Genomic DNA, 24,741 nt, shown 5'->3' with positions numbered 1-24,741 from the left:
AGTAACTCGAATACTTTTATTTTATATCATTATGTGCTATTTTATATTAGAAAATACCATTGCTTTTTTTTTGTTTGTACGTGCTAAATCAGTCAATACTCAGAAACCCAAATGGGCTTCAAATCATATTTTAAAAAGCTTTCAAAGTGCAGTAACAATCCATAAAAAGAATATTCAAAGTTCTGAAAAAATAATATATTGGTTTTACTTTTAGTGCATACACTACAGACACTATCAAGTGGTAGATTTATAATGTATCTACATAATTTTTTAAAGATATCGTCGTTCATAAATGGCTATAATTTTTAGTACATGTAGATAGTTGGAATACAATAGTGGAGGTATTATAGAGCAGGCTCCAAGGGGATGTTCGTTTGCAAAAATAGCGCACCTCATTCTGACTTCAGATATATATTTTATAGATCCCGGACACCATATAAACACATGTTGCCAACCAGTTTTGTGGTCCCCTTCCCCGCACCCCGGCAATCAAAAATCGCATACAAAGAAAAAAAATTTTTTCATCAAACCATGCCGTGTGGGGGGTATCAAATAAAAGGGCTTACTGAGTAGTTCACGAATATATAGCATACTATAACATTTATTACACTTCCTCTAAGAATTTTTTTGAAAGTTTACTAAAATGCTCGATTTTCGAGTTAACTTTAAACCACTATTGCTTGAGAAGTTATGAATATATTTTAATCATTATTATTTTAAATAACTAACAATAGTCTATTGTTTGCGAACCAATAGTTCGTACAGTGAAAAAGTTGCATGGAGGAGCGGAGGAGCAATCAAAAATGGCGAGTTTCGATGTTTCAATATGGTTCTTAAAATTCGGTTTCTGAGTGGAATTTGATTGCGGGACAATATAATTGACAGATTAAAGTGGGAGGAGGAAAGCAGGAGTAGAAAAAATATCTAAAACAACAGTTATACGCAACGTTTGGCCACGAGAGAAATATCGAAACTCGCCATCTTTGATTGCTCCCCTCGCTCCCCCATGCAACTTTTTGACTGTATTAACTATTATTTTGTATACAATGGACTATTGTTAGTTATTTAAAATAATAATGATTAAAATAGATTCATAACTTCTCAAGCAATAGTGGTTTAAATTTAACTCGAAAATCGAGCATTTTAGTAAACTTTCAAAAAAATTCTTAGAGGAAGTGTAATAAATGTTATAGTATGCTATATATTCGTGAACTACTCAGTAAGCCCTTTTATTTGATACCCCACACGGCATGGTTTGATGAAAAAATTTTTTTTCTTTGTATGCGATTTTTGATTGCCGGGGTGCGGGAAAGGGGACCACAAAACTGGTTGGCAACATGTGTTTATATGGTGTCCGGGATCTATAAAATATATATCTGAAGTCAGAATGAGGTGCGCTATTTTTGCAAACGAACATCCCCTTGGAGCCTGCTCTATTAGAGCTATGCCATCTATGTTTTACCCTTAAATGCATGGTATCGTGTAGGTTTCACTAGCAAAATGATTTGACGAAGAATTGAAATTTACGTCAATTTTAATCTTTGATATAATATGACAAAGTCTCATATTGACGTCAATCTGATGTCTAGTTGTGTCATTTCGATAGTATCGTTTTTGATACCATATGCATTTAAGGGTTAAAAATAATTACTACTTAAGATTTAACTACTGCTTGTTAAAGTCTGAAATGTTTCTTTCTTAAATAATATAGGTAGCTAAGGTAACTTCTGCAATGTACATAAAACGAAACTGTCATAAAACGAGTCAAATTCGCCTAAGAAATGGTAACGTTAACCTTATGTTTCTATACATATAAAAATTACTTCAGCCCTTTTTTTAATTTTTATAAGATAATTTTGTGAACTTGAGTAATTTTTATACGTACGTCTGTAAATCCATTTGTCTCAATCATCCTATAAAATGGATGATTATTTTTTGCTAATTATGCTACTACACGGCTGGCAAGACGAGAGTCAGGATAACGTCCCGTTATAATTATTTCTTGTTATCCTTAGCCTCGATAGCTGGCTTGCCGCCGAGGTACTGGTAGTTGATGAAGCGCGCGCCCTGCGTGAGCTGCGCGCACTCGTTGGTGAAGTGGCAGGCGAAGAGGAGCATGTTGCGGGGCTGCACGCGCCACGCGAACCGCATGAACATCAGCGAGTATAGGGACAGGGCTGCGGAGGATAACGACTTTGCATTACTTGTCTAAGGCCCACTTGCACTTAACTGAGGGTTAGTGGGCTGTCATCTGTCAAATTCCATATAAAATGGTGGGTTAACCCTCAGGTTAACCTTCCATTTTCGTTGGTGCAATAGGCCCTAAAGATAATAAAACATTGGCAACTTGTCTGTTTTCTAGTCCGGCATTTGATTTTGTGCGAGTTACGGGTAAGGTACAGCGGGGCAAATCCCGACTGGGGGGCAAATGTAACTGGTCCATTTTACAATGTTTTACAATGTTTGCATTATTAAATAGAGTATCCACCGGTTATATATGGTACGCGTGTTCAGTGGGTAATAATGGAAAAAATGGATCAGTTACAATTGTCCCCCAGTCGAGATTTGCCCCGCTGTACCTTAAACCCAAGGATGCGCCTTCCAACACAGGCACTCCCTTCCCTAAATCATATAGCCATGTTTATTTTAAAGAAATAAAAGCAGATTGATACAAATGCGGAAAACAGTCCGTCCAAGTCTGTAGCAGGTAGGTAAATTAGCTTCTAAGTCACCATTGTAGGTAGGTTTCCAAGTCGTGACACATAAACAGTACTACAAAGTAAGCCATGTTGTGCCAATGGTAAGCAATATCACGGATTCTACGCGAGACTAATCATCTTTACCTAGAATGCATTGAGGTTACTATCAAATTTTTTTTTTTTTTTATTATGGACTGATCGGCGATTGACCCTAGTCCACAGACCAACCCCTATAGACATCTATTACAAGACGACTCGCTGTGGCCAGCCTTCCTAGTATTTGCACTGATATAAGCGCGGGCGCTCGCCGTGCCCGATCAGTATCGACCAAGTAACAGACCCGAAAGCAGCGCGTGTTTTTCGCACAAAAAAATTGGAAAAGGGTATTTTGATGCCTTAAAGATGTCCACCTGTAGTGTGAAATGGTGTGGAAAGGTAACAAGAAGCTCAAATTTAAAAACAGACGGCATTACATTCCACAAATAAGTCATATTTATAATTTATTCAGAGCCGGCATAGGTCAACTTACATTGGCCACTTACGCGTCAGTAGAGGGACAGTCATACTTCTGTCCCTTTTCATCTGGCGCGACTGCCCGCCGTCCTTGAAACGGCCAATCACAGCGCGCTTAACACATTCCCCGCCCGCTCCTCGCACCCCAAACACTGGTGACTCGTATCGCGAACCAAATATGACAAGACTGCCACTCTATAGGAGGTTCTCTGTGCCCTAGTCACACCTGATGGGAAGTGAAGACAGAGTCTAAGATGGAGCTCACCGATTCAGTAATAGCCTATTCACTCTACGTTTAAAGAGACCGAGGTCGTATTTCTCTGGGAACACCGATGCTGGGAGCGCATTCCACTCCTTTGCAGTCCGCATTACAAAGGGGATGAGGCAAATCGCTTTGTGCGGATAAATGGAACACTAACCACACCACCAGATGTTTTTAACATAATCCTTTATGTCCATTAGGCGTTAATTAAATATGCAATTGCAAAGTATGTATTTGTATTTTCATTAGGCGTCGAAAAACTATTAGGTATTATTATACAACTAGAATTACTACCAACAACACATACACCAATAAGTGTGTACATGAGTATCATTTTAGTTGTCATGCTGTATCGTAAGAAACTAAAATACAGATGTAGTACGAAAAGGGTTTCCTTCATATTTTTCCGGAAACGTTCGTGTTTGTCATGCTAGTTCCACTGCTAGTTCAGTCAATGTCGGTACATCTTGTACTGAGACTGACTGACATAGCATGACACGTTCGTACGTTTCCATAACAATACGAAGGCAGATCTTTTCGCACTACAACTGTAACGTTAGATATATTATTGGCTGACTCCATTTATTCTGCTATATTACTTAAGAGGATTTTACTATATCCATAAAATGTATATGTATAGCTACTCATAAAAAGCCAATAATCCACTTAGGTTCCAGCGTGTGCCTAAAATATATATGTATAAATATTAGGCTGGCTGTAAAGGCACGCGAACACACTTCATCACTCATCAAACGAGATCTTAATGCTCAATAAAGATAACGAGATTGTATTGTGATATCTGAATGCATATGTAAAATCCGTGTTATCTTTAGTACGCATAAACTCTGTTATAAAAAGAATAACTAGTATCAGAAAATGCTCCAGTATCTCAAACAGTTAACCTTTATGAAGTTTTGGGTATGAAAGTTAAAACCGTTTGAACGCCTATGTAACTCAAACCACAGAATATATAATAGTACAAGTACAGAAGGCCCACTGCTTTGAAGTTCACGAAATGCCGCCTTTTTAAATACCTACAAAATGATTACAAAGAAACGAGCCGCACGTGCGCAGGGTCGGACGCTAGGGTTGCCTATGTATTAAAAAAAATTAATACTCAGATAAAATGTTATGCTATTATATTCAAGTCCTGGGTACTTTCTAGGTATATACAGTATTTATATATTTTTGTTTAAATCCCAACGTCACAAGCCTGATTGAACGTTTCCGTGGGCCATAAATGACATAATCAATAGTAGATCTGTCTAAGATTGTCCTATTTTATTCATAATGTTTGTTTAACTAAGCGTTATTAGCCATTCCACACGCGAATATCGCATATGAACCTTTAAAAAAACTCGCGACGTATAGTAACAATAGAAAGTGCGAACAAGCGTTACGTGAGAATGCGAGCCACCCCTGATTAGGCCGCGAACTCGCGGCCGCCCGCATGTACTTGTAGCGCGGCGATGGAATCGCGGAGTGAGCCGCCCCTGCTCAAACGTAAACCTTATGGAAATTCGTGAAGGTCTACGTCGCAAGCTCAGGATTCTATTCTCGAACCTTCTATTCTATTCTTCAACTATAGAATCCTTTCGCTTGCTCGTTTTTCAATTCCACACTCGGCGTTAAAATACAACATTGCACTCTTGTATAACAAATAACTATTATATCGACATACAAGGGCAACTTAATGTCACTCATCTATCTACACCTCAGTAGGTATAATTATGTTCTAAAAGCCGAGTAGGTACCTATTACGTAGAAAGCGGAAAATTAGATTACTTAAGTAAAATATCGATTTTAATATACTTACCTATTATTGGCAAATGTTTACTTTATAATTTTTTATAAAATGGGACAAGGCCGAGTCAACTTGATAAGTGATCAACAATACGATCTTATGGAACGAACTTTTATAAACTTTTATTACTACATGTACTAGTATTTTAAAAGTATTGGCTATTTTTGGCTAATTTAAATTAAAAGTATTGGCTAATGGCAGATTTTTATACAGAATGAAACTATTTAAAGTGCAACAGCGTTATACCAGCAAACAATAACAAGCAGACAGGGTTATTGAGGTTAGGTATTCAATTTAAAAAGCTTTAAGACAGTGTCATGTCTTTTTTTTTGTATAGGAATGACAGATATTGTCAGGTAGCCTAGAATTATGAAGTGCCACTTCAGATAATATTACACACAATATAGGTATTTATTGTTCCACTCGCCTAAAGTGGCCATAAATAAACCTGTCTTGGATCAAGTGTGGTTTTTCGTCTGAGAAAGGTCCTTTAGTTTCATATGCATTGCAACCCTTCTCTAAAGGCAAGCCGCAGCCCGCAAATTGTTATTCAACTAGCAACAATATAAAGTGCATTAGGGTCATTTCGAAAGTCGTCTAATTTTGAAAGTCGTATCAGGGGCGGCTCACTCCGCGATTCTATCGCCGCGCTACAAGTACATGCGCTGGCGGCCGCGAGTTCGCGGCCTAATCAGGGGTGGCGCGCGTCCTCACCGAACGCACGTTAGCACTTTCTATTGTTACTTTACGTCGCGAGTCTTTTTTAATGTTCTGTGTAAGATTGTCCTATTTTATTCATGATGTCTATTTAACTAAGCATTATTAGCCATTCCACACCTGGAAATCGCATATGAACATTAAAGGAAAAGTTCAATAAGACTTGTGATGTTGGGACTTAAACAAAAATATGTAAATAACATATATAAATAACATATATAAAATTTTAACATATTAAAAAGTACCCAAGACTTGAATATAACATTTTATCTGAGTATTAATTCGTTTTAATCCATAGGCAACCCTATCGTCCGACGCTGCGCACGTGCGGCTCGTTTCTTTGTTAGAATTTTATAGGCATTTAAAAAGGCGGCATTTAGTGAACATCAAAGCAGTGGGCCTTCTGTACTTGTACTATTATATATTCTGTGGTCGTATAAAAAAAACATTATCATATCAAGATTTCCCTTTCGAAACTAGCCGAGCATTTCTGTCATTCGAAATTACCCTAATGCACCTTACTTAATAGTTAAATATCTGTTGCGATAGTTGTGTAAATTGTGATCAGCTTTATAAATTGCCACAATGGTGCATTTTAATGCTCTCCAACAATATTTCAATTTAAATAAAATCATAAATTATAGCTGTACACTAATACAACAATATAGGTTAACTGAAAGAGATTTCTCTTAGGGACAAGTTCACCTCTGTACTTCTTTCTTCTTAATTTTAAATCGAATGTTTGTCTGTTTTGTTTGGTACAATAAAGTTTTTATGTACTTACAATAATCATGATAACAAACAACAATCGCAAAAACATGCAATGTTATACTGTTTAGTAAAAAGTCCCACTTTGTCACTACTCGCTACCATAGACACGAGATCTACTTGTCTATTTATATGAATAAACTGACAAAGAGGCTTTATAGCAATCGAGAAAGTGGGACATTTTAATAAACACACTCACAAATATGCAGGATAAAATGATTATAAACTTACCAAATGTCATTTTCCCACTTATGAAACTGGGATCTTTTTGAGTATCTGCAATGGCCGCTAAAGGAATACCCCAATTTGCCACCGGACCCCAGAAATGTGTGCTGGAAATATAAGAAAAATATTATTACTGCACACTTGCTAGCAAGTACCTAGTTGATTAAATTATACCTCGATAATACACTTTTTATTCACTCTTACACAATTTGGGTTGAGTCAAAATGATTTTTGTTGTCATTTGTGACTACTTCTTTTGTCATTTGTGGCTCCATTATCATGTTTTTGGAAGACAAATACAAGACAATGAGAAGTACCCTGGTTATCCTTTCACTAGATTTATTTAAATTAAGGTATAAATGATTTTAGCAACTGGATGAATCTACTTTTTGACCAAATCAAATCTGTATACAAATATAAAACTTTGTTATAAAATTTCACCCTATTCAGTATTCACAGTGTGACAGTATTCACAGTGTGTAAGTTAAAACATGGTTAAAACACTCAGGGCCCTAACTGTTCAACCCAACTAAAACTTTGTTCATTAGAAGGTTGATTTCTTGGTAACTCCAGAGACATTTTGAATCCAGAGATACTCAAAAAGTTGATTTGCCCAGGTTTTCCCAGGCAACCATTTGCTAAGGTTGGCAAGAATATCACACTTGGTACAATCTTTACCTCATCAGGTAATCCCTGAATTCCTTGCTTTTTAGTTGAGCTAGTAGCTTGGCCATTGTGGCTGAAAAAAATAACACACTTGCTTAGTAAGAAACACAACTGTATAAATTGAGGTAAAAATAATTATTAAAGCACTTACAAGCAGAATAGTTACAAGCAGAAATGTTGATATCTTGTTGATCTTATTTTTTTTATTTCATTTTGATCAATGCATTACATAACAATTGTATATTAACATATACGAACTACAGGCATAGTTATGATAATTTTCATTGGAATAATTACGTATTCCACTATTTCATATCATGTCAAGGTTATACTAGATTATTATGAAAAGTAATATCCAAAGCAATATTAAATAAAATAAGGAAAAACGTATTTTATGTCAATAATTTACCTACCTTATTTGAAATTAACCTAATATTAAAAAATAACTGTTTTTTTCCGGAGTCCGTTTGCCCTTCTTAGTCGAGTTGACACTTCAGTAGGTTAGATAGTCAATGTCACTGTCATGTCATGTCAAAGTGATAATAGAAATGATAACAACACAATCCGTCACACGCTTTTCTTTTATCATATCGATACAAAATTTAAAACTTGATCAAAGCAAATGAAATGAATTGTAAAGTATTTTTCTCAAACATGCAATGAAATATTGTCTTTACGTTCCTTAAAATGGGCTGGGAAGTATCGCTTTTTGGGCGCAACAACTCGAGAGGACTGTAAAGGGATTTCATATTATTTTTTAGGCCTAGGCCTGCAAAGTAACTTTTTGAAGTAAGCTGTCAGTACTGTCATGTCACTTTTTTTTTTAATTTTTGTGTGACCTGGATACTTAATTGTCACACTTGACGTTTGAGTGTATTTGTATTTTGTCACTTAATAAATAAAATATTGTCCTTTAGAGCATTTTTTTTATTTCACTGTATGTTTGAGAAAAGCACTATACATGCCTCGGCGTGAAAACGGATTCCCGGCCTCGTATCCCTATCCGGCCTCGCTCGCACGCTCGCTCGGCCGTATATACCCACTTGGCCGGAAATCCTCATTTTCCCGGCCTCTGATGTAATGTACTATTGATTATTGATAAAATAATATTTAATGAAAAAAACATAAACAAAAACTTTATTACTTTACTATAGTGAAAACCAGTTTACCAGTAGAAAATAGCGCTAAATCCAATCTTTATTATGTGCAAGGTTCACCAGAGTATACAACCTGGCTAAAAGAGTAGAAATTAAAGAGTAGCGACATCGTTTTGTCGTTCCTTTCAAATCAATATATTGTGTGAAAACGGGACGGTACTATATAGTACCAGGCCGAGTGTCCCTGTGTGCGTGGAAGGAAAGTGCGATAAAAAAGAGATTGCTAACAATTTTAAACAGGCGTTTACGGTAAGTCCACTTATTATAGACCCGCCGGAGGTGCTTGGTGCTGAGGCCGTCATGGGACCCCCTACTGTGACCTTCATGGCTAAAGATGTCAAAGCCATCATAAAAAGCATGCAGAGGGGCAAATCTCCAGGACATGATGGTCTCAGTATTGAGCACCTTAGGTATGGTGGTGAACACGTACCGCGCGTGTTAGCAATGTTTTATACGCTATGTTTAAGACACGCGTATCTTCCTAACCAGCTCACACGCACCGTTGTGGTACCGCTCGCGAAAAACAGAACAGGCGATCTTTCTAGTCTCACAAATTACCGACCCATCTCACTTGTTACCATAATGGCTAAAGTTCTTGACAGCTTGCTCAATGCACAACTTCAGAGCCATGTTAAGTTGCACGATGCGCAGTTCGGTTTTAGGCCTGGACTGTCAACTGAAACCGCAATATTGTGCCTTAAGCAAGCTGTCAGGTATTACAGAGATAGGAACACGCCTGTGTACGCGTGTTTCCTGGACCTGTCAAAGGCTTTTGACCTTGTTGTTTACCGCATACTGTGGGACAAGCTAGCCAAATCTGGAATACCCAGGGAATGCATAGATCTGTTAAAGTATTGGTATAACAGCCAGGTCAATCAGGTGAGATGGGATGGGGAGTACTCGGAGGAGTATAAATTGCAGTGTGGCGTGAGACAGGGGGGGCTGACATCTCCCACCCTGTTTAACCTGTATGTCAACGAGCTCATTGGGAGACTCAGCGGCGAGCGTGTCGGATGCTATGTGTTGGGAACATGTTTTAACAATATAAGTTACGCGGACGACATGGCGTTGCTGGGCCCCTCAGTGGGTGCGTTAAAAAAGCTGATAGCCATATGTGAGGAGTACGCTGGGCAGCATGGTCTTAGGTACAACTCAGCTAAAAGTGAAGTACTTATTTTCAAGGCTCCTAAGTATAATTCAGAAGTGAGTGTGCCTAGGATTGTGCTGGATGGAGTGCCCCTCAAAGTGGTGGAGAGCTTCAGATATCTGGGGCATGTGCTTACCAGAGATCTGAAGGATGATGCGGATATGGAACGGGAGAGGAGGGCTTTGGCAGTAAGGGGCAATATGGTTGCCCGCAGATTTGCACGTTGTAACACACAAGTAAAGTTAACGCTCTTCAGGGCATATTGTCAAACCTTCTACACGTGCAGTCTGTGGGCAACATTTACGCAGAGGGCCTACAATCATGCGCGGATCCAGGGGGGGGTCATGGGGGTCATGACCCCCCCTGGAGCCTAGGTTGGCCATACAAATAGACCACGTGACCCCCCCCCCCTGGGGCCCCGGGCCTTTACCACGTGACCCCCCCCTGGGCACGAAGCTGGATCCGCGCTTGCCTACAATACTCTGAGAGTTCAGTACAACAACATCCTGAGGATGCTGTTGAAACTGCCAAAGTATTGTAGTGCCTCGGGCATGTTTGCAGAGTTACGCATAGATGACTTTTATGCCATTAGGCGTAAAAGAATAGCGTCCCTGCTAAAGCGCGTGCGTGGCAGTAGCAACAGCCTCCTGAGGATGTTGTCTGAACGCCTAGATTGCCGCCTCACAAAATACTGGGTAGAGGTGGTGATAGGCGCAGACAAATAGCCTGGCTCGGTGTTGTCTCCTCTCACTAATTTTAAGTATGTAAATATAGTTATTTTGTATTATTTGTTATATGTATATAGATATAAGTACATACTAACATAGTCCGTAAGTCACTATATTTTACTAACAAAAGTATGGATCATTTGGTCTGAAATAAACGAATTTTATTTTATTTATTTATTATAAACGTGTTCTATATGATTTATCAATATTAACATAGGTTATATTGGTAAAAAAAATCATCGTAAATTTATTAAGTCTCTGGCGCCTTAGTAAATACTATGGGAAAATTCGCAACTTCGTACTGCTCTAACTCCTAAATAAGTAGGTTTTTCAAACAACTTCATTCTATAAAAGATGCTTATTTTAATGCAATCTTTCATGTTTTTAAATTACAAACACTCAAAAATAATAAACACGGGCGCGCCATCTGTCGCAGCTGTGGTGCTTTACTCAGGCCACACGCTACAACCATACCGAGCGCATCGATCAGCCGCTTAGTTCCAACGCGCGCCAATAGATGGCGCTTAAGCTATATTGGGAAACGGGACAATGACGTCATCTTTTTCGTGCATGCTGCCCGTAGTAACGAGTTATTAGACGTTATCACGTCAAAAACGTGAAAAAAGTCCCAGAATCGGGCCCCTTTTGCTATAGGCTCCCCACAGACAGTCTTAAAAATTCATAATCTTAAAAAAAACTTGTATGCAATTTGACAGTTCAGATCTGTCAGTGTCTTGTCAGTGTCAGTTTGAACTGTCAGATTGCATACAAGTTTTTTTTAAGATTATGAATTTTTAAGACTGTCTGTGGGGAGCCATACTCTGACCGCCCCTACTACTGTAATGTTTGACGTTATCACGTTAAACTACCGTCCGTAAACCGACTTTACAGACAACCAATTTTTTTTTTGTCAGGCTGTAAATCGATGGCACTGACCCACTGACATTACTTTGACAACTCGGTCGGTCTGTGTCAAGTGCGTCATGTCAGCGTCGTCTTGATCTGTCCACCCGTTATTTTCAAATGTTACAAAACAAAAATGAGCAAGCTTGACCGCAATACAAGTCACAAACCAAGTATGAATATGAATATTGACTACAAATAAAATGACTATGGGGGTATCATAGAGCATGGGTTTGCTCCGCTCCCTGGTCATAGCATATTTGTTCACATACATTATTACTTATTTGGGCTTAGTTGGCGCTCTATTGTATGTCAGAAGTTGCATAGTGCAGCAGGAATTTGCAAGGTAAATAAATATAGTTACCTATTTGTAAATAAATACTTTCATAGGTAAACTCTGCAGTTCCTAGCCAAAGTCGCAATCGCTAACGCTTCGTAAGCGTTTCGTAGCTATCTCTCCAGCTTTTCTGTAATGATGCGACAGAGCAAGACAGTGTTTCGATTTTCGATCGCTACATAGCGTTATGATTGTTACCTAAGGTTATAAAGAAAGTTACTATGCACTTATAACGTCGAAAAGTCCGTTGAACGACCAATATTGATTTTTGTGAACAAAATTAATTTATATTTATGTAATGTTTGCTTGTTACAGTCAACCTGAAGAAATATAACAATATGAATGAAACATCTGTTAAGAATTGAAAAATATTTATTACAAAATGTAAAAGCTTTATAAAATGGACGGCTTACGAAAACATTTCAAGTTTCCAGATATAATTAAAAGTGCTTCGGAAACGGGATAGTTGCGAAAAACCCACCTAAATTCGGTTGACTTCACAAACCAAGCGCTACATAGCAGATAGCGCTGTAGCTAAAAGATGGTCTCAATGTATTAAAACTAATTGGTAGGCGGGTTTAGCACGAGTGCACCACCACTACAATTAATAACCCAACCACAAAATTAAAATTTAGAAAAAACGGTCGGGCCGCGACATAGTAGACCGATTTTCTTGAAACATGGCTAAGAACACTCCCAACTAACACAGCTTTCAGACAAAAAAAAAACTTAATCTAAATCGGTTCATCCGTTCGGGAGCTACGATGCCACAGGCAGACAGACAGACACGTCAAACTTGTAACACCCCGTCGTTTTTGCGTCGGGGGTTAAAAAAAGTCTGTTAATATATCTCACGCGCGAGATACTGTCGTTTAAAAGTATCCTGTTTCCGAATATACCCTAAAGATCCTTATACATTTAGCGTGTTGATCAAATCACAAAAGTGTGTGATGATAGAAATTGCAACCAATGTTTAATTGCATATTAATTGCACATGATCTACTGTATGTGGGCATTATTCAACTTCTACAAATGTTTAGGTATTAACAGTTGATGTTACAGATATTTACATATTTGCCTTATTACACAGCAGTAAAGTACAAAATTGTAAGCTTTCCTGATGTCAATTGTAATTTTTTATAAGTGTAACTTAATCAATAAACCAATTACTTGCTGATGTGTGTTCTTATTAATAACAAAATCATAATTCACAGCTAATCTTTCAGAATCCTGCAAAATGTCTGTAAGTTTAAAGACAATTGGTCATTGTTTTACGCGGTAAATGCAGAGGGGTAAGCTTATTGTCATTTTTCCTACATTCAGTTGATCACATGTTTTAAACGTCGCGTAGATACATCGCGTAAAACAATCAAGCGCCTTCTTCTTTATATTAATTTTATTCTTCATCTTAATAATCGGAAGTGTCAAAAATAACCACAGGAGAAAAAGCAATGAAGTAAACAAACATGAAAGGATTTTGATACGATTTGACGCAGCTTATAAAGAAGATAGCCTTTACTCAAATATGAGTAAATCAATAGACAAGTATTATAAGTGGTTAGAAAAGTAAAGTAAATTTGATCCCCATTTGTGCAATTTTTTATGAGTTCCGTTAGACTATGAATTATTGTACACTTGAACCCCGTCATTGCGCGTATAATAACGTTAATTCTAGTAAAACTAATTGACATTCCTACACATTATGAAAAAGCAAGGACAACATAATACAATATCCAAACATATTTGGTACCACACAATTAAATACTTATGTGATTATGTATAAACACTAATATATTCAAAGGATGATATGATTTTATAACTAAAATTGAAATAAAGTCATACCCACTAACATCACTGGAATATCATAATTAAATTTTAATTAGATTGCTTTTCAATTCATCATTTAATATTAATAAGCAATAATATTACTTTTAATGAATTTTATAACGGCGCCACCACACGCTTGGCAAACAGCAAAAAAACACGAATCTGCTTTGATTTATGTTTGTCAGTGATAGGAATTAGTGTCGATTTTTTATTAATCTAATGGGATGTTCGACAAACTGACATATTCGCCAAGCGTGGGGAAACCGTGTTATATCCGCTGGTTTTCGGTATGTGTGCCAAGCGTGTGAAGCCATTATAGTGACATTATCTTGTTCTTACTATACTATAGATAATTAGATAGCTGCTACTGTATGTACATAGCTCACGCGATTTGTAAAAATACTTATGGGAATGTCATAACCTCAACTTTCGTCGCGTCAATTTCATTCAGTCTAAATATGGACGGCACAGACGAAAAATACATCATAAAAATAGAAACCATTATAAAAATTAAACAGAAAATAAAATGTAAACCCTTTATTCATAAACGTTCACTAAAGTTATCAAGCCGACAAAGTTCGTTTATCCCTTACCGACGTATTGGTGTGATAGAAAGGGACAAACGAAATTTGTCGGCTTGATAACTTTAGTGAGCGTTTATGAATAAGGAGGTAAATCTGTATAAGAAAAAAACTGTAAGTACTAAAAAATAAGTAAGAATACGAGGATAATATCAGTACATAAAATGTTAACTTATTCGTAACTAAAAATGCATGTAAAGTGACATTTTACACCAAATATGAGATTCAACCTAACATAACTACATCAGTCTAGTTGTTACATGGACGGCGTTTACGCATCAAAAGTAAAAAAAAAATGCTTATCAGAAAATCTGATAGATTGTAAATGTGAAAAATTCTAAACTAATAACTTGTAAACATAAGATACAATTGTGTAATTATCAGATAATTTATAGCTTTGGATATAAATGAAAATGTAACTACGTATTTACACCTTATGGCGTATATTAAGGCATTTTCCGGTCGAGATTGCAACTCCATGTCATAAGTCACGCATAATTTAAAATCATCAGCTCACTACGGCGCACATTTTTGTATATTTTAATTAAAATGAAGATCCGTTCTACGGCAGCATACCTGTGCTTTACTCTACGAAAGTTTTGCACATTTTTAAGGTGTTAACCCAGGGGTTCTTAAACTGTAGGCCCTATAAAAGGTTAGAAAAGGCGCCATACCATGTTTCATATCTATTTCGAATAACCTTGATAGGTTATGGAGTAACGATTAAATGTTAAACTTGCAGATGTGCTATGCAGTAAAAATATATCTGGGTGAATGAACTTTTTCTTGCCTGTTATTGCCATGGGTTACGGTCCCCTGATTCACGCTGGTTTTATGCAAAATTATGCTACTTAAACTATGAAAACATGCATTTTTCTGGTGTTAACAAGCCCTTTCCTTAATTTGTCACCTACAAACATGGACTACATGCATGCTTGAATAATTTCAGTAGCATAATTTTGCATAAAACCGGCGTGACTCAGGGGACCGTAACCATGGCAATAATAGGCAAGAAAAACTTGATTCACCCATCTTCAACCACTGGATTATCCCAGTGGCTTTTATTTTGCCGCCGCAAGTGTCCTTTACTCAGTGCATGTTTTACCTAAGCTTATAAACTAAATATAAGACGGCCAGCAGCACAGCGAAGCTGCTCTGTATGGCGGCCGCGCCCGCAAGCCTGCACTTAAACATGTCTATGCGAGTCTTCTTGTCCTCGATAATGTTCTGGAACTCTGCTTCCATGATCTGCCCGTCGTAGTAGGTGATCTCGTCTTCGAACGGGTACTCGTAGCCTTGGAGGCATTCGCACTTGTAGCCGCCGGCTTCGAAGCCGCGACCCAGGATTGGTACACACTGGAAGTGGAAAATAAGATAAACTTGACAACTAGTACTAAATATTAAAAAAAAATAAGGTACAGGAATTATCCTGCCGGCGTATTATGATTCCAATTTTATCACTTATCCGCGTGGATAATACATCTGTCACTCTCACACTGACATACTTGTCAAAGCGTGACGGATACTTTATCCAGATCCACATAGATTAGTGATGAAATTGGAAGCATGATACGCCGGCTGCCTGGTTTTAATTTCGTTCCAAAGTGATAGCCATCCATTATTTAGCATAAAACAAAAGGTTGAAATACTTTTTCTAGTGTTAAGACACCAAGACATTGTAAACTTATTTATATTCAATTGAATAATGAGACCTAAAAACTATAGGTAAAACTGTAGGTAAAAAGTATTATGAAACATGTTAACTTACATAAGAAGATAGCCGGTCACATTTATCGGTCCCCTTGAAGGCGTTGGGCACGTAATACTTATCAGGGCACTGGTTGATGTCCAAGGACATTAGCTGCATTGTTACTGCCACTACACCCCTAGAAAAAGACAACAAAATTAGAAATAAAACGGTTTTTCTTCATATAGGAGGCAGACGAGCAGACGTATCGCGTGCAGGGCTAGTACTAACACATGATTGGTTCAAGATTACCCGTCCGTATGTCATTGATTATGTCGCAGGGAGATACTTAGATATTTTATTCTAAGGTTTTTAGTCAATTAGAATAAAGTTGCTAGGGGGTATTAATCCATGTTGCATCAATCTACAAGGTATTCCTAAAAAAACCTTAATAGGAATGCTAAAGTTAAAATTCTATTGGCGCGTATCGTATGTCGTCAAAAATATAGACTTTAGCCTAATATCATTATCAGCGTTACCTATTTAAAAGATTTACCTACTTACTTACTTAAATTCCAATTTAACAACAATAACTTACTTAAATTCCAATTTCACTTTAACACTGTCCCATCCGAAGAACGGCGCGGCATACGTCGTAACCCACTGTTTCAAATGGCCTTTACAGTCAAAGTAGGGCGTCGTCCAGTGGCCATGTTTCAAGTTAGCGGCCATGTAAGAAGTTGGATATCTCTCGTAGTGTTTCAAGTATTTCCCGAACTCGTCGTCACGGATTTTCATTTTGAGGAAGAACTTTTCCAAATCGTCGAAGCTGGTCGACCAGCGTTGCTTCAGGAATTGGAACCATGGTTGGTTCGTGTAGAGTTCCTCTGTAATTGTTCAGATGATTAAAACTATAGGAAGGACTTTCGCAAAAAGGATTTATGTCCTACAGTCTGGTAAGTTAATATTCACAGTTTTTAAGGACTCGTAAGATATTTACAGTGGATTGGAAATGAACACCATTTAGAACAAACCAAAGGTAATTTGGAATAATAAAGAAACTTACCTGTAGTATTGAGTCTTGCGAGATCCTCCAGTTTGTATTTCCTAGTGTTGAGTTCAGTCTTGTAAGCAAACGGCGCAAAGAAGGTCCTGTTTGTAAATTTATTTCTGTCCCAGAATATTCCTGTAAACATTGGTAACCTAATAACTATATGATGAAAATCACATTTTTTTCTCTGACTGTAATAAAATGAACTTACTTATAACACTAAGTTCTCGCGCTTTGTACACATATTTAAAGTCACACACAGGTCGAACGCGATTAACATTATTTTACCTTTTTTCCAACGTTTGGCCGAAACGTTGGAAAAAAGGTAAAATAATGTTGTTCAATGGCGTTCGACCTGTGTGTGACTTTAAACTTTAGACTTGGTAATTGGGAAATGGCCGAACATTGCAAATTTGCGTTCAATAATGGCTGCCAACAGTGGCAAAATTGGCAAATTCTTACCGGCGGACCAAATCTTGGAGTCTCCAAGAACGAGAGCCAAGGTTTCGCCGATCATCTGGTCCTCAGTGAGCGGCTTGTCGGCGACGCGCGTGCCGCTGAACACCTCCCGCGGGTCCGATACCTGTCGTAATGGGTACACATGAAATTACTGTTTCTTTATAAAATTATTGCTTACTAGCTTTTGCCCACGGCTTTGCCAGCGTTAAATTCGAAAATTTTAGGAAAGTGGGGACTTGCTTAAAGAGGCAAAAAGTAGCCTATGTCAATCTCCACCTCTTCAACTATCTCCACTTAAAAAATCACGTGAATTCGTCGCTCCGTTTTGCCGTGAAAGACGGACAAACAAACAGACAGACACACTTTCCCATTTATCTACACTAGCTGCACGACTCGCGAGGAAATCGTCCATGCTCGCCAAGATGGCGGCCCTCGGTCTACTGTTCAAAAAATGCCTCGCGAGGCGTGCGGCCAGTGTGGACCCGGCTAACGTTGAAGATTTTATACAGGGTGTAACAAAAATGGTGGTGATCCGTTTAAGGGCGTATTCAGTATCGTATTCTCATCAGGAAAAAGTAAATTTTTTAACTTTGGAGATTCGACCGATTCGCGCGGCCCGGCTCATACAAAAGTGAAAATTTTTTTTGCGAAAAAAAAATTTTCTTCTACTTTTTCCTGATAAGAATACGATACTGAGTACGCCCTTAAACGGATCACCACCATTTTTGTTACACTCTGTATATGGCTGAAAAACGAGATAAGTTATTTCTGTTTTAACTCATTGCTTTGCTACACAGCTTAGGTAGGAATGAAATCATAAAATACATGTTAGTTGAGTTTTCAGCAAAATCGTCTGCAAAGGACGTATTATATCTTAGAAAGCAGTTGATAGTCAGTAAGTCAACAGTACGTTACCTGCAGGAAGGCGCTGATGAAGTTAGCCATACGGACAGCCATCTTGGCCTGGTTCGCAAATTGTTCTTCTGCACCGAAAGCAATGTCGCCGTTCAGGAAGAGATCAGATGGGTTGTATCTGCCAAAAAAATCGCAGTTTGTATATTTCTTCTCTCTAAGGCCAATAGTCCACTATCATATGTCAATACATACCTACACCGCATAGTTGTTAATGAGATTCAGAAAAGGGGATGGACTCAAAATTAGTCTATTTGTATTAAAATGGCTGCGCAGCATAACATGCTGAGCCCGTTCCTTTTGACATGCGTGCAAATTGTTTATCTTTTTAATATATTTGTGTAAATGTTCAATTTTTACTTGTGTGTCAATAAATGTTTTCTTATTCTTATCATAGAAATATTATCATAGGTCTGTATGCCTCCCTTTTTCTCCAACAAAAAGAAAAAGGACCAGGAAAGGAAGGAGGATGATAGTGGACTATCTTCCTAAGGAATCGTGAATAAGTAGTCGTGATTGGATCATAGGAATATGATCATAGGCAACATGCCGTCCTTTTTTTTCACGTTGGACAAAAAGGGGGGCATACAGATTACAGACCTATGATCATATTTCTATGATAAACATGTGATAGTGGACTATCAGCCTAATCCTGGCGCATCCACGAGTACGACGAGTAACAAATTTAGTAGTAGTAGTAAACACTTTATTGCACAGAACAAATTACAAGTACAGTGAATGATTATAATGACTAATATAATCTCTATATGACATTTAAAAAGTTCCATCTCCACTCCATATTTTTTGGCATTCATGTACGACTGTTGGCTTCCATTAGCGAAATATGAAACGTAACTACTAATTACAAGGTTCAAATTCCGTTACCACTAATAGAGCATTTAAAGAATTTGTCTACAGCTGTTCCATACAAACCCATTAATTTATAAAATTAAAAATACTAAAAATACATTTTGATATACTAAACAATAAATCTTGTGTAATAAACACGTTTTCCAACAGAAATTCGTCCTTAAAGCAGACTGTTTAGAAATGGATCATCGCATATGTTAAGCGCCCTCCACACTCGCGCGCGAATCGCGGCGCGATCCCGCGAACGCTAGTGTGGATTCAACACGCAGAAAGTTCGCGCCGAGTTCCCCGCTTTTTGTTGGTTTTTCAGCCCAAGTTTTTCGAAGGTGCGAAGCGCGAACTTGCAAGGCTCCACATTATACAGTATTATAGTTCACGTGTGGAATATAAATATTAATTATATTGAGATTATATCATATTTGAAGGCTATATTTTACGATTTTACAACAAAAAGAAATGGAAAAACAGCTAAATCCAAATCCAATATGATGGCATAGATAATTTATAGTTAAACTCGATAAGCTGATGCTATTCCGCCATTTTTGCGAGAATCGAAAAGCGAAATCGCCGTGAAGTTGTGCGAGTCTGGAGCCATAGGTAGGTACGTCGCGCCGCAAAAGTTGACGCCGCGAAGTCGCGCCGTGATTCGCGCGCATAGTGCGCGCGGGCTATACTTACGATAATAGAAATGCAATATGACGATGTGACGTGTAAAAATTCATTGATTGCTTATATGGGACAGCTCATAAGGGACCACAAGATACTTACAATGAGCAGTTGTGAGGCTGCACGCCCCGTATGAAGTTGAGCACCTCATACACGTTGGGGCGCTCCGTGTGCAGGGCGGTCGGACCGGAGCTCGCGTTCACATACTCGTAGTACTTGTCCAGGTACATGGCGCGGAGGAACGGCAGCGAACGCTCCCATTTCACAGGCAGGCGCTGGATCCCTGCCACAGATGATATATAAGTTAACGTACTATTGCAGCAGTGGCACAAGAACTTGCACTTTGACACGCGACTCCATACTAGAAGTCGTGATTGAATCCTGTTGAATACAGGTAATGTGAAGTGGCACGCGACAACGCAAGTTATGCTAAGGCAGAGGCATGCATCGGAAACATATGATGTGTTAATACTGTTTATAGATAAGTTACGTCATGTCGTGAGAAGCAGAATACAGTTCAATGTATCAAACTTAGACACTCCCAAACTCAAATTTAGTATCCTTGGTTTATAAATTTGGCACATCACACTGTCATAAAAGATCATGAAGAGAACTGGACCATAAACCATAACTAATCATAGAATCCCACTTCTGAAACTTGTATTTATAAGGCAGTATGACTACAAATTTCCGTAATAATAACTTACATCCAATAGGCAGACAGTCAAAATTGTTGAAATACTGGTCGGAGGTGGCTCGTTCGACGATCTCGCCGAGATACGGGCGGCGGACGATGCTCGGCAGACGGTAGCCGGGCTTGCAGCGGCACTGGTAGCCGCCCCGGCGGAAACCCCAGCCGTGAATGGGCTCACACTGATTTAAAAAAAATAAAGCTTTATAACAACTTAACCACTACCTACAAAGCATCAGCGCCAAAAGCTACTCAGCTTCAGCTATTAGCTGCTTAGAGCGTAACTCACTCTAGCAGTGCGAAAACTACAAAGAATTTATTATTATTATTTATTAATCAGGCAGGCAGTTGGAACAACTGATAGTTGCCTGTATCCAACTATTTTTTCTTAAGATGTGTTCTTTAAATTCGTTAAATAGTTATGGTTAGTTAAACAGTTATCTAATAACTATATCTAGTTAGTTATTTAGAAGCTAATATTTATACGGTACGGGATCTCGCATGCAAATTTAATTTCAGAGCGGCATTTGATCAATCTACTGAATTGGATGTAACCTCAACCACAGTATAATAAAGAGTATTATCATACAGTATGGCCACTCCCGCTCCCCGCTGAAAGTGCCACCCACCCCCTCTCGGTTACCTCACAGTTACCGTCTGTCAAAAACGCGAACAGTCGACCTGTCATATGTCACTCATACAAGCATAGTACGCGTTCACCTACACGAGCTTAGACTGTGTGCTAGGAACGCGCCTCTTTCATATATTTAATCGCCAGTGTCCGAGGTGTTCCTCAACAGTCGGCAATGTAACTTAAGTTAAATCACACGCCATTTCCCGCGCCCTGTAAATGGATCCTTAGGATATGATACTGTAAGTATATGATACGGGACGTTGCTTGCCCTGTGTGGAGTCAGTTAATAATTGGTTTGTTGTTACAAAAATGTTTACACACAGGTTTATTATCAGAACACAATGGATCATGAAGCTTAGTTTACAGATTGTCATGTATTGATTTACCTCTGTTGTTTCATTTTTGCATCTTGCTGTAGCTTTGAACCGATTTGGCTTATCATTGCCCTGACTCTCGGGACATTGGTTTATATCTATCCTGTCAAAGTCCATCTCCATCACTACAGCAGCTGTGTATCTAAAAAATAAACATATACATGAGATATCTGCTAGGTTATCATATGACCTTTCACCTTCTTGCAAACTTTTATGGGTGATTCTCTGTAAGGATGTTCAACAAACAGTCCCCTGGCAATGATTTTTTGAAATATTTATTAATGAAATCCTAAATAGTTAGTATAATTTAATAAAACCCATTTGCCTTAATTAAATTATACAAACTATTTCTGATTTTATAAATAAATATTTTAAAAAATCATTGCCAGGGGACTGTTTGTTGAACATCCTTACAGAGAATCACCCTTATATTGTACTAGTTTTATCCGCGGATTCGCAAAATTGCGGAACGCTCCATACTAACTTTCACCCCCCCCCCCCCTTTTAGGGAAGTGAGAGGTTAGAAAGAGACAACAAGTTGCCCATGTCACTCTCCGTCCCTTCAACTATATCCACTTAAAAAATTACATCAATTCGTCGCTCCGTTTTGCCGGGAAAGACGGACAAACAGACACACACACTTTCCCATTTATAATATTAGTATGGATACTAATAAACTAGTTCTGTACATGAGCAATATTGTACATAAGAAATACATAGCCTTGAAATGGTATAAGTCAAGGTTGAGCATGGGAATGGCATGCAAAATCTGTGATGTGCCATTCCAGGGAAAATTTTTGAGTGGGAAATGATACCTATAAGTGGAAAATTCCCTAGGAATTTCACTAGTTTCAAAACACAAATAGAAAAAGCACAATGATAAAGTATCATAATATAATTTGATTACTATGTTATATTAAAAATATATATTTTAGAGAACTTATTCCATTTATCAATAAACTAGCGACCCGCCCCGGCTTCGCACGGGTACTTTACCTACATATAAACCTTCCTCTAGAATCACTCTATCTATTAAAAAAAACCGCATCAAAATCCGTTGCGTAGTTTTAAAGATTTAAGCATACATAGGGACATAGGGACATAGGGACAGAGAAAGCGACTTTGTTTTATACTATGTAGTGATACAAAGTATTCACTTACTTGGGATATTCAATGTGTCTGAATTGGGTATGGCGGGGGAAGATATCAGCAACTGGTGAAACAGCAGCCACCAGCCACTTGTTAAGTCTTCCACAGTCGAAGTAAGGGCGCGTCCAGTTGACGGGGCCTGGAACCTGGAATAATCATCAAAATTAGATATCATGTATGAAGATAATGAAGAGAAGGTGGATTTTTATCTCTGATAAAAAGAAATAATCAATATGATGTTGTATTGTACCATATCATGTTTCAAAAAATCTATGCTTGAATTTAAAATTGAAATGTTCTCTATTATTCTTTTATAGATTGATCTAGTAAAAGGCCTAGTTACACTTTGGATTGGAAGGTCAGAGGGCGACTGCGCTTTCGTGAAACTAGTGCCAATGCCAAATCTTGGGATTAGTTGTCACAGCGGACCCCAGGCTCCCATGAGCCATGGCAAATAACGGGGTAAATTAAATAAATATGCATTATAGCAATTAGCTTTTTATGAATTAACTACAGTGAATGTGTTAATAAAAAGAACTCTTCTTATTTGATTCTTACTTCAATTCTTATTTGAGCCTAGCCTGTTCTCTTCTAATAAATAATTACAATAGAAGAAACGCAAATTTGCTAATACATACCTCATCATTGCCAGGTGGTCCATGGAATGTAAATGTTTCATTAGTGTTATTTGCATATCTTATTTCAACCTGGTAGGTGGTTTTTGTGTCATGGCGATCTCCAACTCTATCAGGAAGCCACTTACTGTACCATTCATTTGTTCGGTAAAAATCAGATGTGTAGTCCTTAGACTTAGCCTCTGGATCAAATGCTCCCAGATCTTCAGCAATAAATGTATTCATTGTTGATATCTTCTGTAGATGCACAGGATCATTAAAGTCATCAGATCTGTAGGCTCTAGGAGCAAACCGGGGCATTGTCTTATTGAAGAATCCTCTGTATGAAGACGTGTATGACATGTTCGGAGAGAAGTAGATAGAGCTGGCGTTTATGTAAGGATTTGCAGAAACATCTGCCACCGATGAAAGAAAGTAATACATCATGCCGGGGTCGTATGTATCATTGATAGCCGGTCGAATGAACCTGGACTGTAGGATATAGCTCCAGAAAAATGCTCGATTCATTGCCATGTTATGTAAATGAAGCATCGCCGTTCGGTTCAGAAAGACAGGGTTAATGTTGATCTCTTTTACATCAGGATGATGCGAAACCGAGTCTGGTGGAAGAAACAAATCATCCAGATGTGTAATGTAGCAGTTGTCTGCGGAAACCCTGTCCATTCTGCCTCTAATTTCATCGAAAGCATCCCTCAATTGCCATTCGTATTGGCCGGCCACACCCCATAACAATGCACAGAGGGATATCAAAAGCAAACTACAGTTTATTTTCTCCATTTTCACTTGAGAAAGCTTATTCACTTATAAATCAATACATTTTTATTTAAAACTTGGTCAAATGCAATACACAACTTTATAAAATAAACTTAAATCTAGTAAACAAGCTGCCTATAACCAAACTAAACTCAAAACTGAACTGAACTGAAGCTTATGTACAGTTTTGACGAGATATTGAAAAAAACGCGTAGTGTCAAATTTCAAAAATAAGTCGTTTTAAGCTAGGAACATACTACGCGGACGTCCGTCGTAAAACGACCGCGACCGCGACCTATCAGTGTGCACGGAACAAAACATCCAGAGAGCCAGATTTCGATCGGACGTCCGTGCGCTCAAGGCCACGTCCGCGTCCGTCGACCGATAGTTTGCACGGTTATGTGTATTTCCATTGTCCAGATTCCCGTCCGCGGTCGTTTTAAGCTAGGAACACACTACGCGGACGTCCGTCGTAAAACGACCGCGACCGCGACCTATCAGTGTGCACGGAACAAAACATCCAGAG

The 24,741-nt window shown here is 38.2% G+C and overlaps 2 protein-coding genes and 1 long non-coding RNA gene across 4 annotated transcripts; 1 reads left to right on the top strand and 2 right to left on the bottom strand.

Moving 5' to 3' along the window:
• Positions 1 to 1,254: 1,254 nt before the first annotated feature.
• Positions 1,255 to 8,170, bottom strand: LOC125242239 (mitochondrial pyruvate carrier 1). The gene is made up of 4 exons (XM_048150976.1): positions 8,068 to 8,170; positions 7,667 to 7,727; positions 6,995 to 7,095; positions 1,255 to 2,177 (listed from the first exon to the last, which is right to left on the bottom strand). Exons 2-4 carry the CDS (start codon positions 7,720 to 7,722, stop codon positions 1,996 to 1,998), a joined length of 339 nt encoding a protein of 112 aa, XP_048006933.1. The 5' UTR covers positions 7,723 to 7,727; positions 8,068 to 8,170; the 3' UTR covers positions 1,255 to 1,995.
• Positions 8,171 to 11,647: 3,477 nt separating this feature from the next.
• Positions 11,648 to 13,101, top strand: LOC125237527. The gene is made up of 2 exons (XR_007178341.1): positions 11,648 to 11,935; positions 12,242 to 13,101. It is a non-coding gene; the product is annotated as an uncharacterized LOC125237527 (long non-coding RNA).
• LOC125237506 lies at positions 12,281 to 24,383 on the bottom strand. 2 transcript variants are annotated; one of them, XR_007178339.1, is made up of 12 exons: positions 23,466 to 24,383; positions 22,840 to 22,973; positions 21,691 to 21,820; positions 20,687 to 20,852; positions 20,082 to 20,262; positions 18,447 to 18,564; positions 17,535 to 17,655; positions 17,088 to 17,207; positions 16,620 to 16,908; positions 16,103 to 16,220; positions 12,690 to 15,690; positions 12,281 to 12,654 (listed from the first exon to the last, which is right to left on the bottom strand). XR_007178339.1 is itself a non-coding variant. In XM_048144631.1 (11 exons), the coding sequence occupies exons 1-11, from the start codon at positions 24,237 to 24,239 to the stop codon at positions 15,436 to 15,438; spliced, it is 2,406 nt and encodes an 801-aa protein (XP_048000588.1). In that variant the 5' UTR covers positions 24,240 to 24,383; the 3' UTR covers positions 12,281 to 15,435. The 2 variants fall into 2 exon arrangements, 1 of the variants encoding a protein (XP_048000588.1); XM_048144631.1 differs by having other exon boundaries at positions 12,281 to 15,690.
• Between the last annotated feature and the right edge of the window lie 358 nt (positions 24,384 to 24,741).

Source organism: Leguminivora glycinivorella, chromosome 2, assembly GCF_023078275.1.
Source record: "Leguminivora glycinivorella isolate SPB_JAAS2020 chromosome 2, LegGlyc_1.1, whole genome shotgun sequence".
Taxonomy (NCBI): domain Eukaryota; kingdom Metazoa; phylum Arthropoda; class Insecta; order Lepidoptera; family Tortricidae; genus Leguminivora; species Leguminivora glycinivorella.
Note: the sequence above shows the minus strand (reverse complement) of the source record. Positions and strands in the feature narration are given on the sequence as shown.

Coding starts and splice junctions, on each gene's coding strand:
- LOC125237506 (XM_048144631.1), bottom strand. CDS start 24,239: ATGGAGAAAATAAACTGTAGTTTGCTTTTGATATCCCTCTGTGCATTG. Junction 16,909..17,087: donor CGCAAGACTCAATACTACAG/GTAAGTTTCTTT, acceptor GAACAATTACAG/AGGAACTCTACACGAACCAA. Junction 15,691..16,102: donor GTGACCGGCTATCTTCTTAT/GTAAGTTAACAT, acceptor TTCCACTTCCAG/TGTGTACCAATCCTGGGTCG.
- LOC125242239 (XM_048150976.1), bottom strand. CDS start 7,722: ATGGCCAAGCTACTAGCTCAACTAAAAAGCAAGGAATTCAGGGATTAC. Junction 7,096..7,666: donor TTCAGGGATTACCTGATGAG/GTAAAGATTGTA, acceptor TTATATTTCCAG/CACACATTTCTGGGGTCCGG. Junction 2,178..6,994: donor AAGTGGGAAAATGACATTTG/GTAAGTTTATAA, acceptor TATCCTCCGCAG/CCCTGTCCCTATACTCGCTG.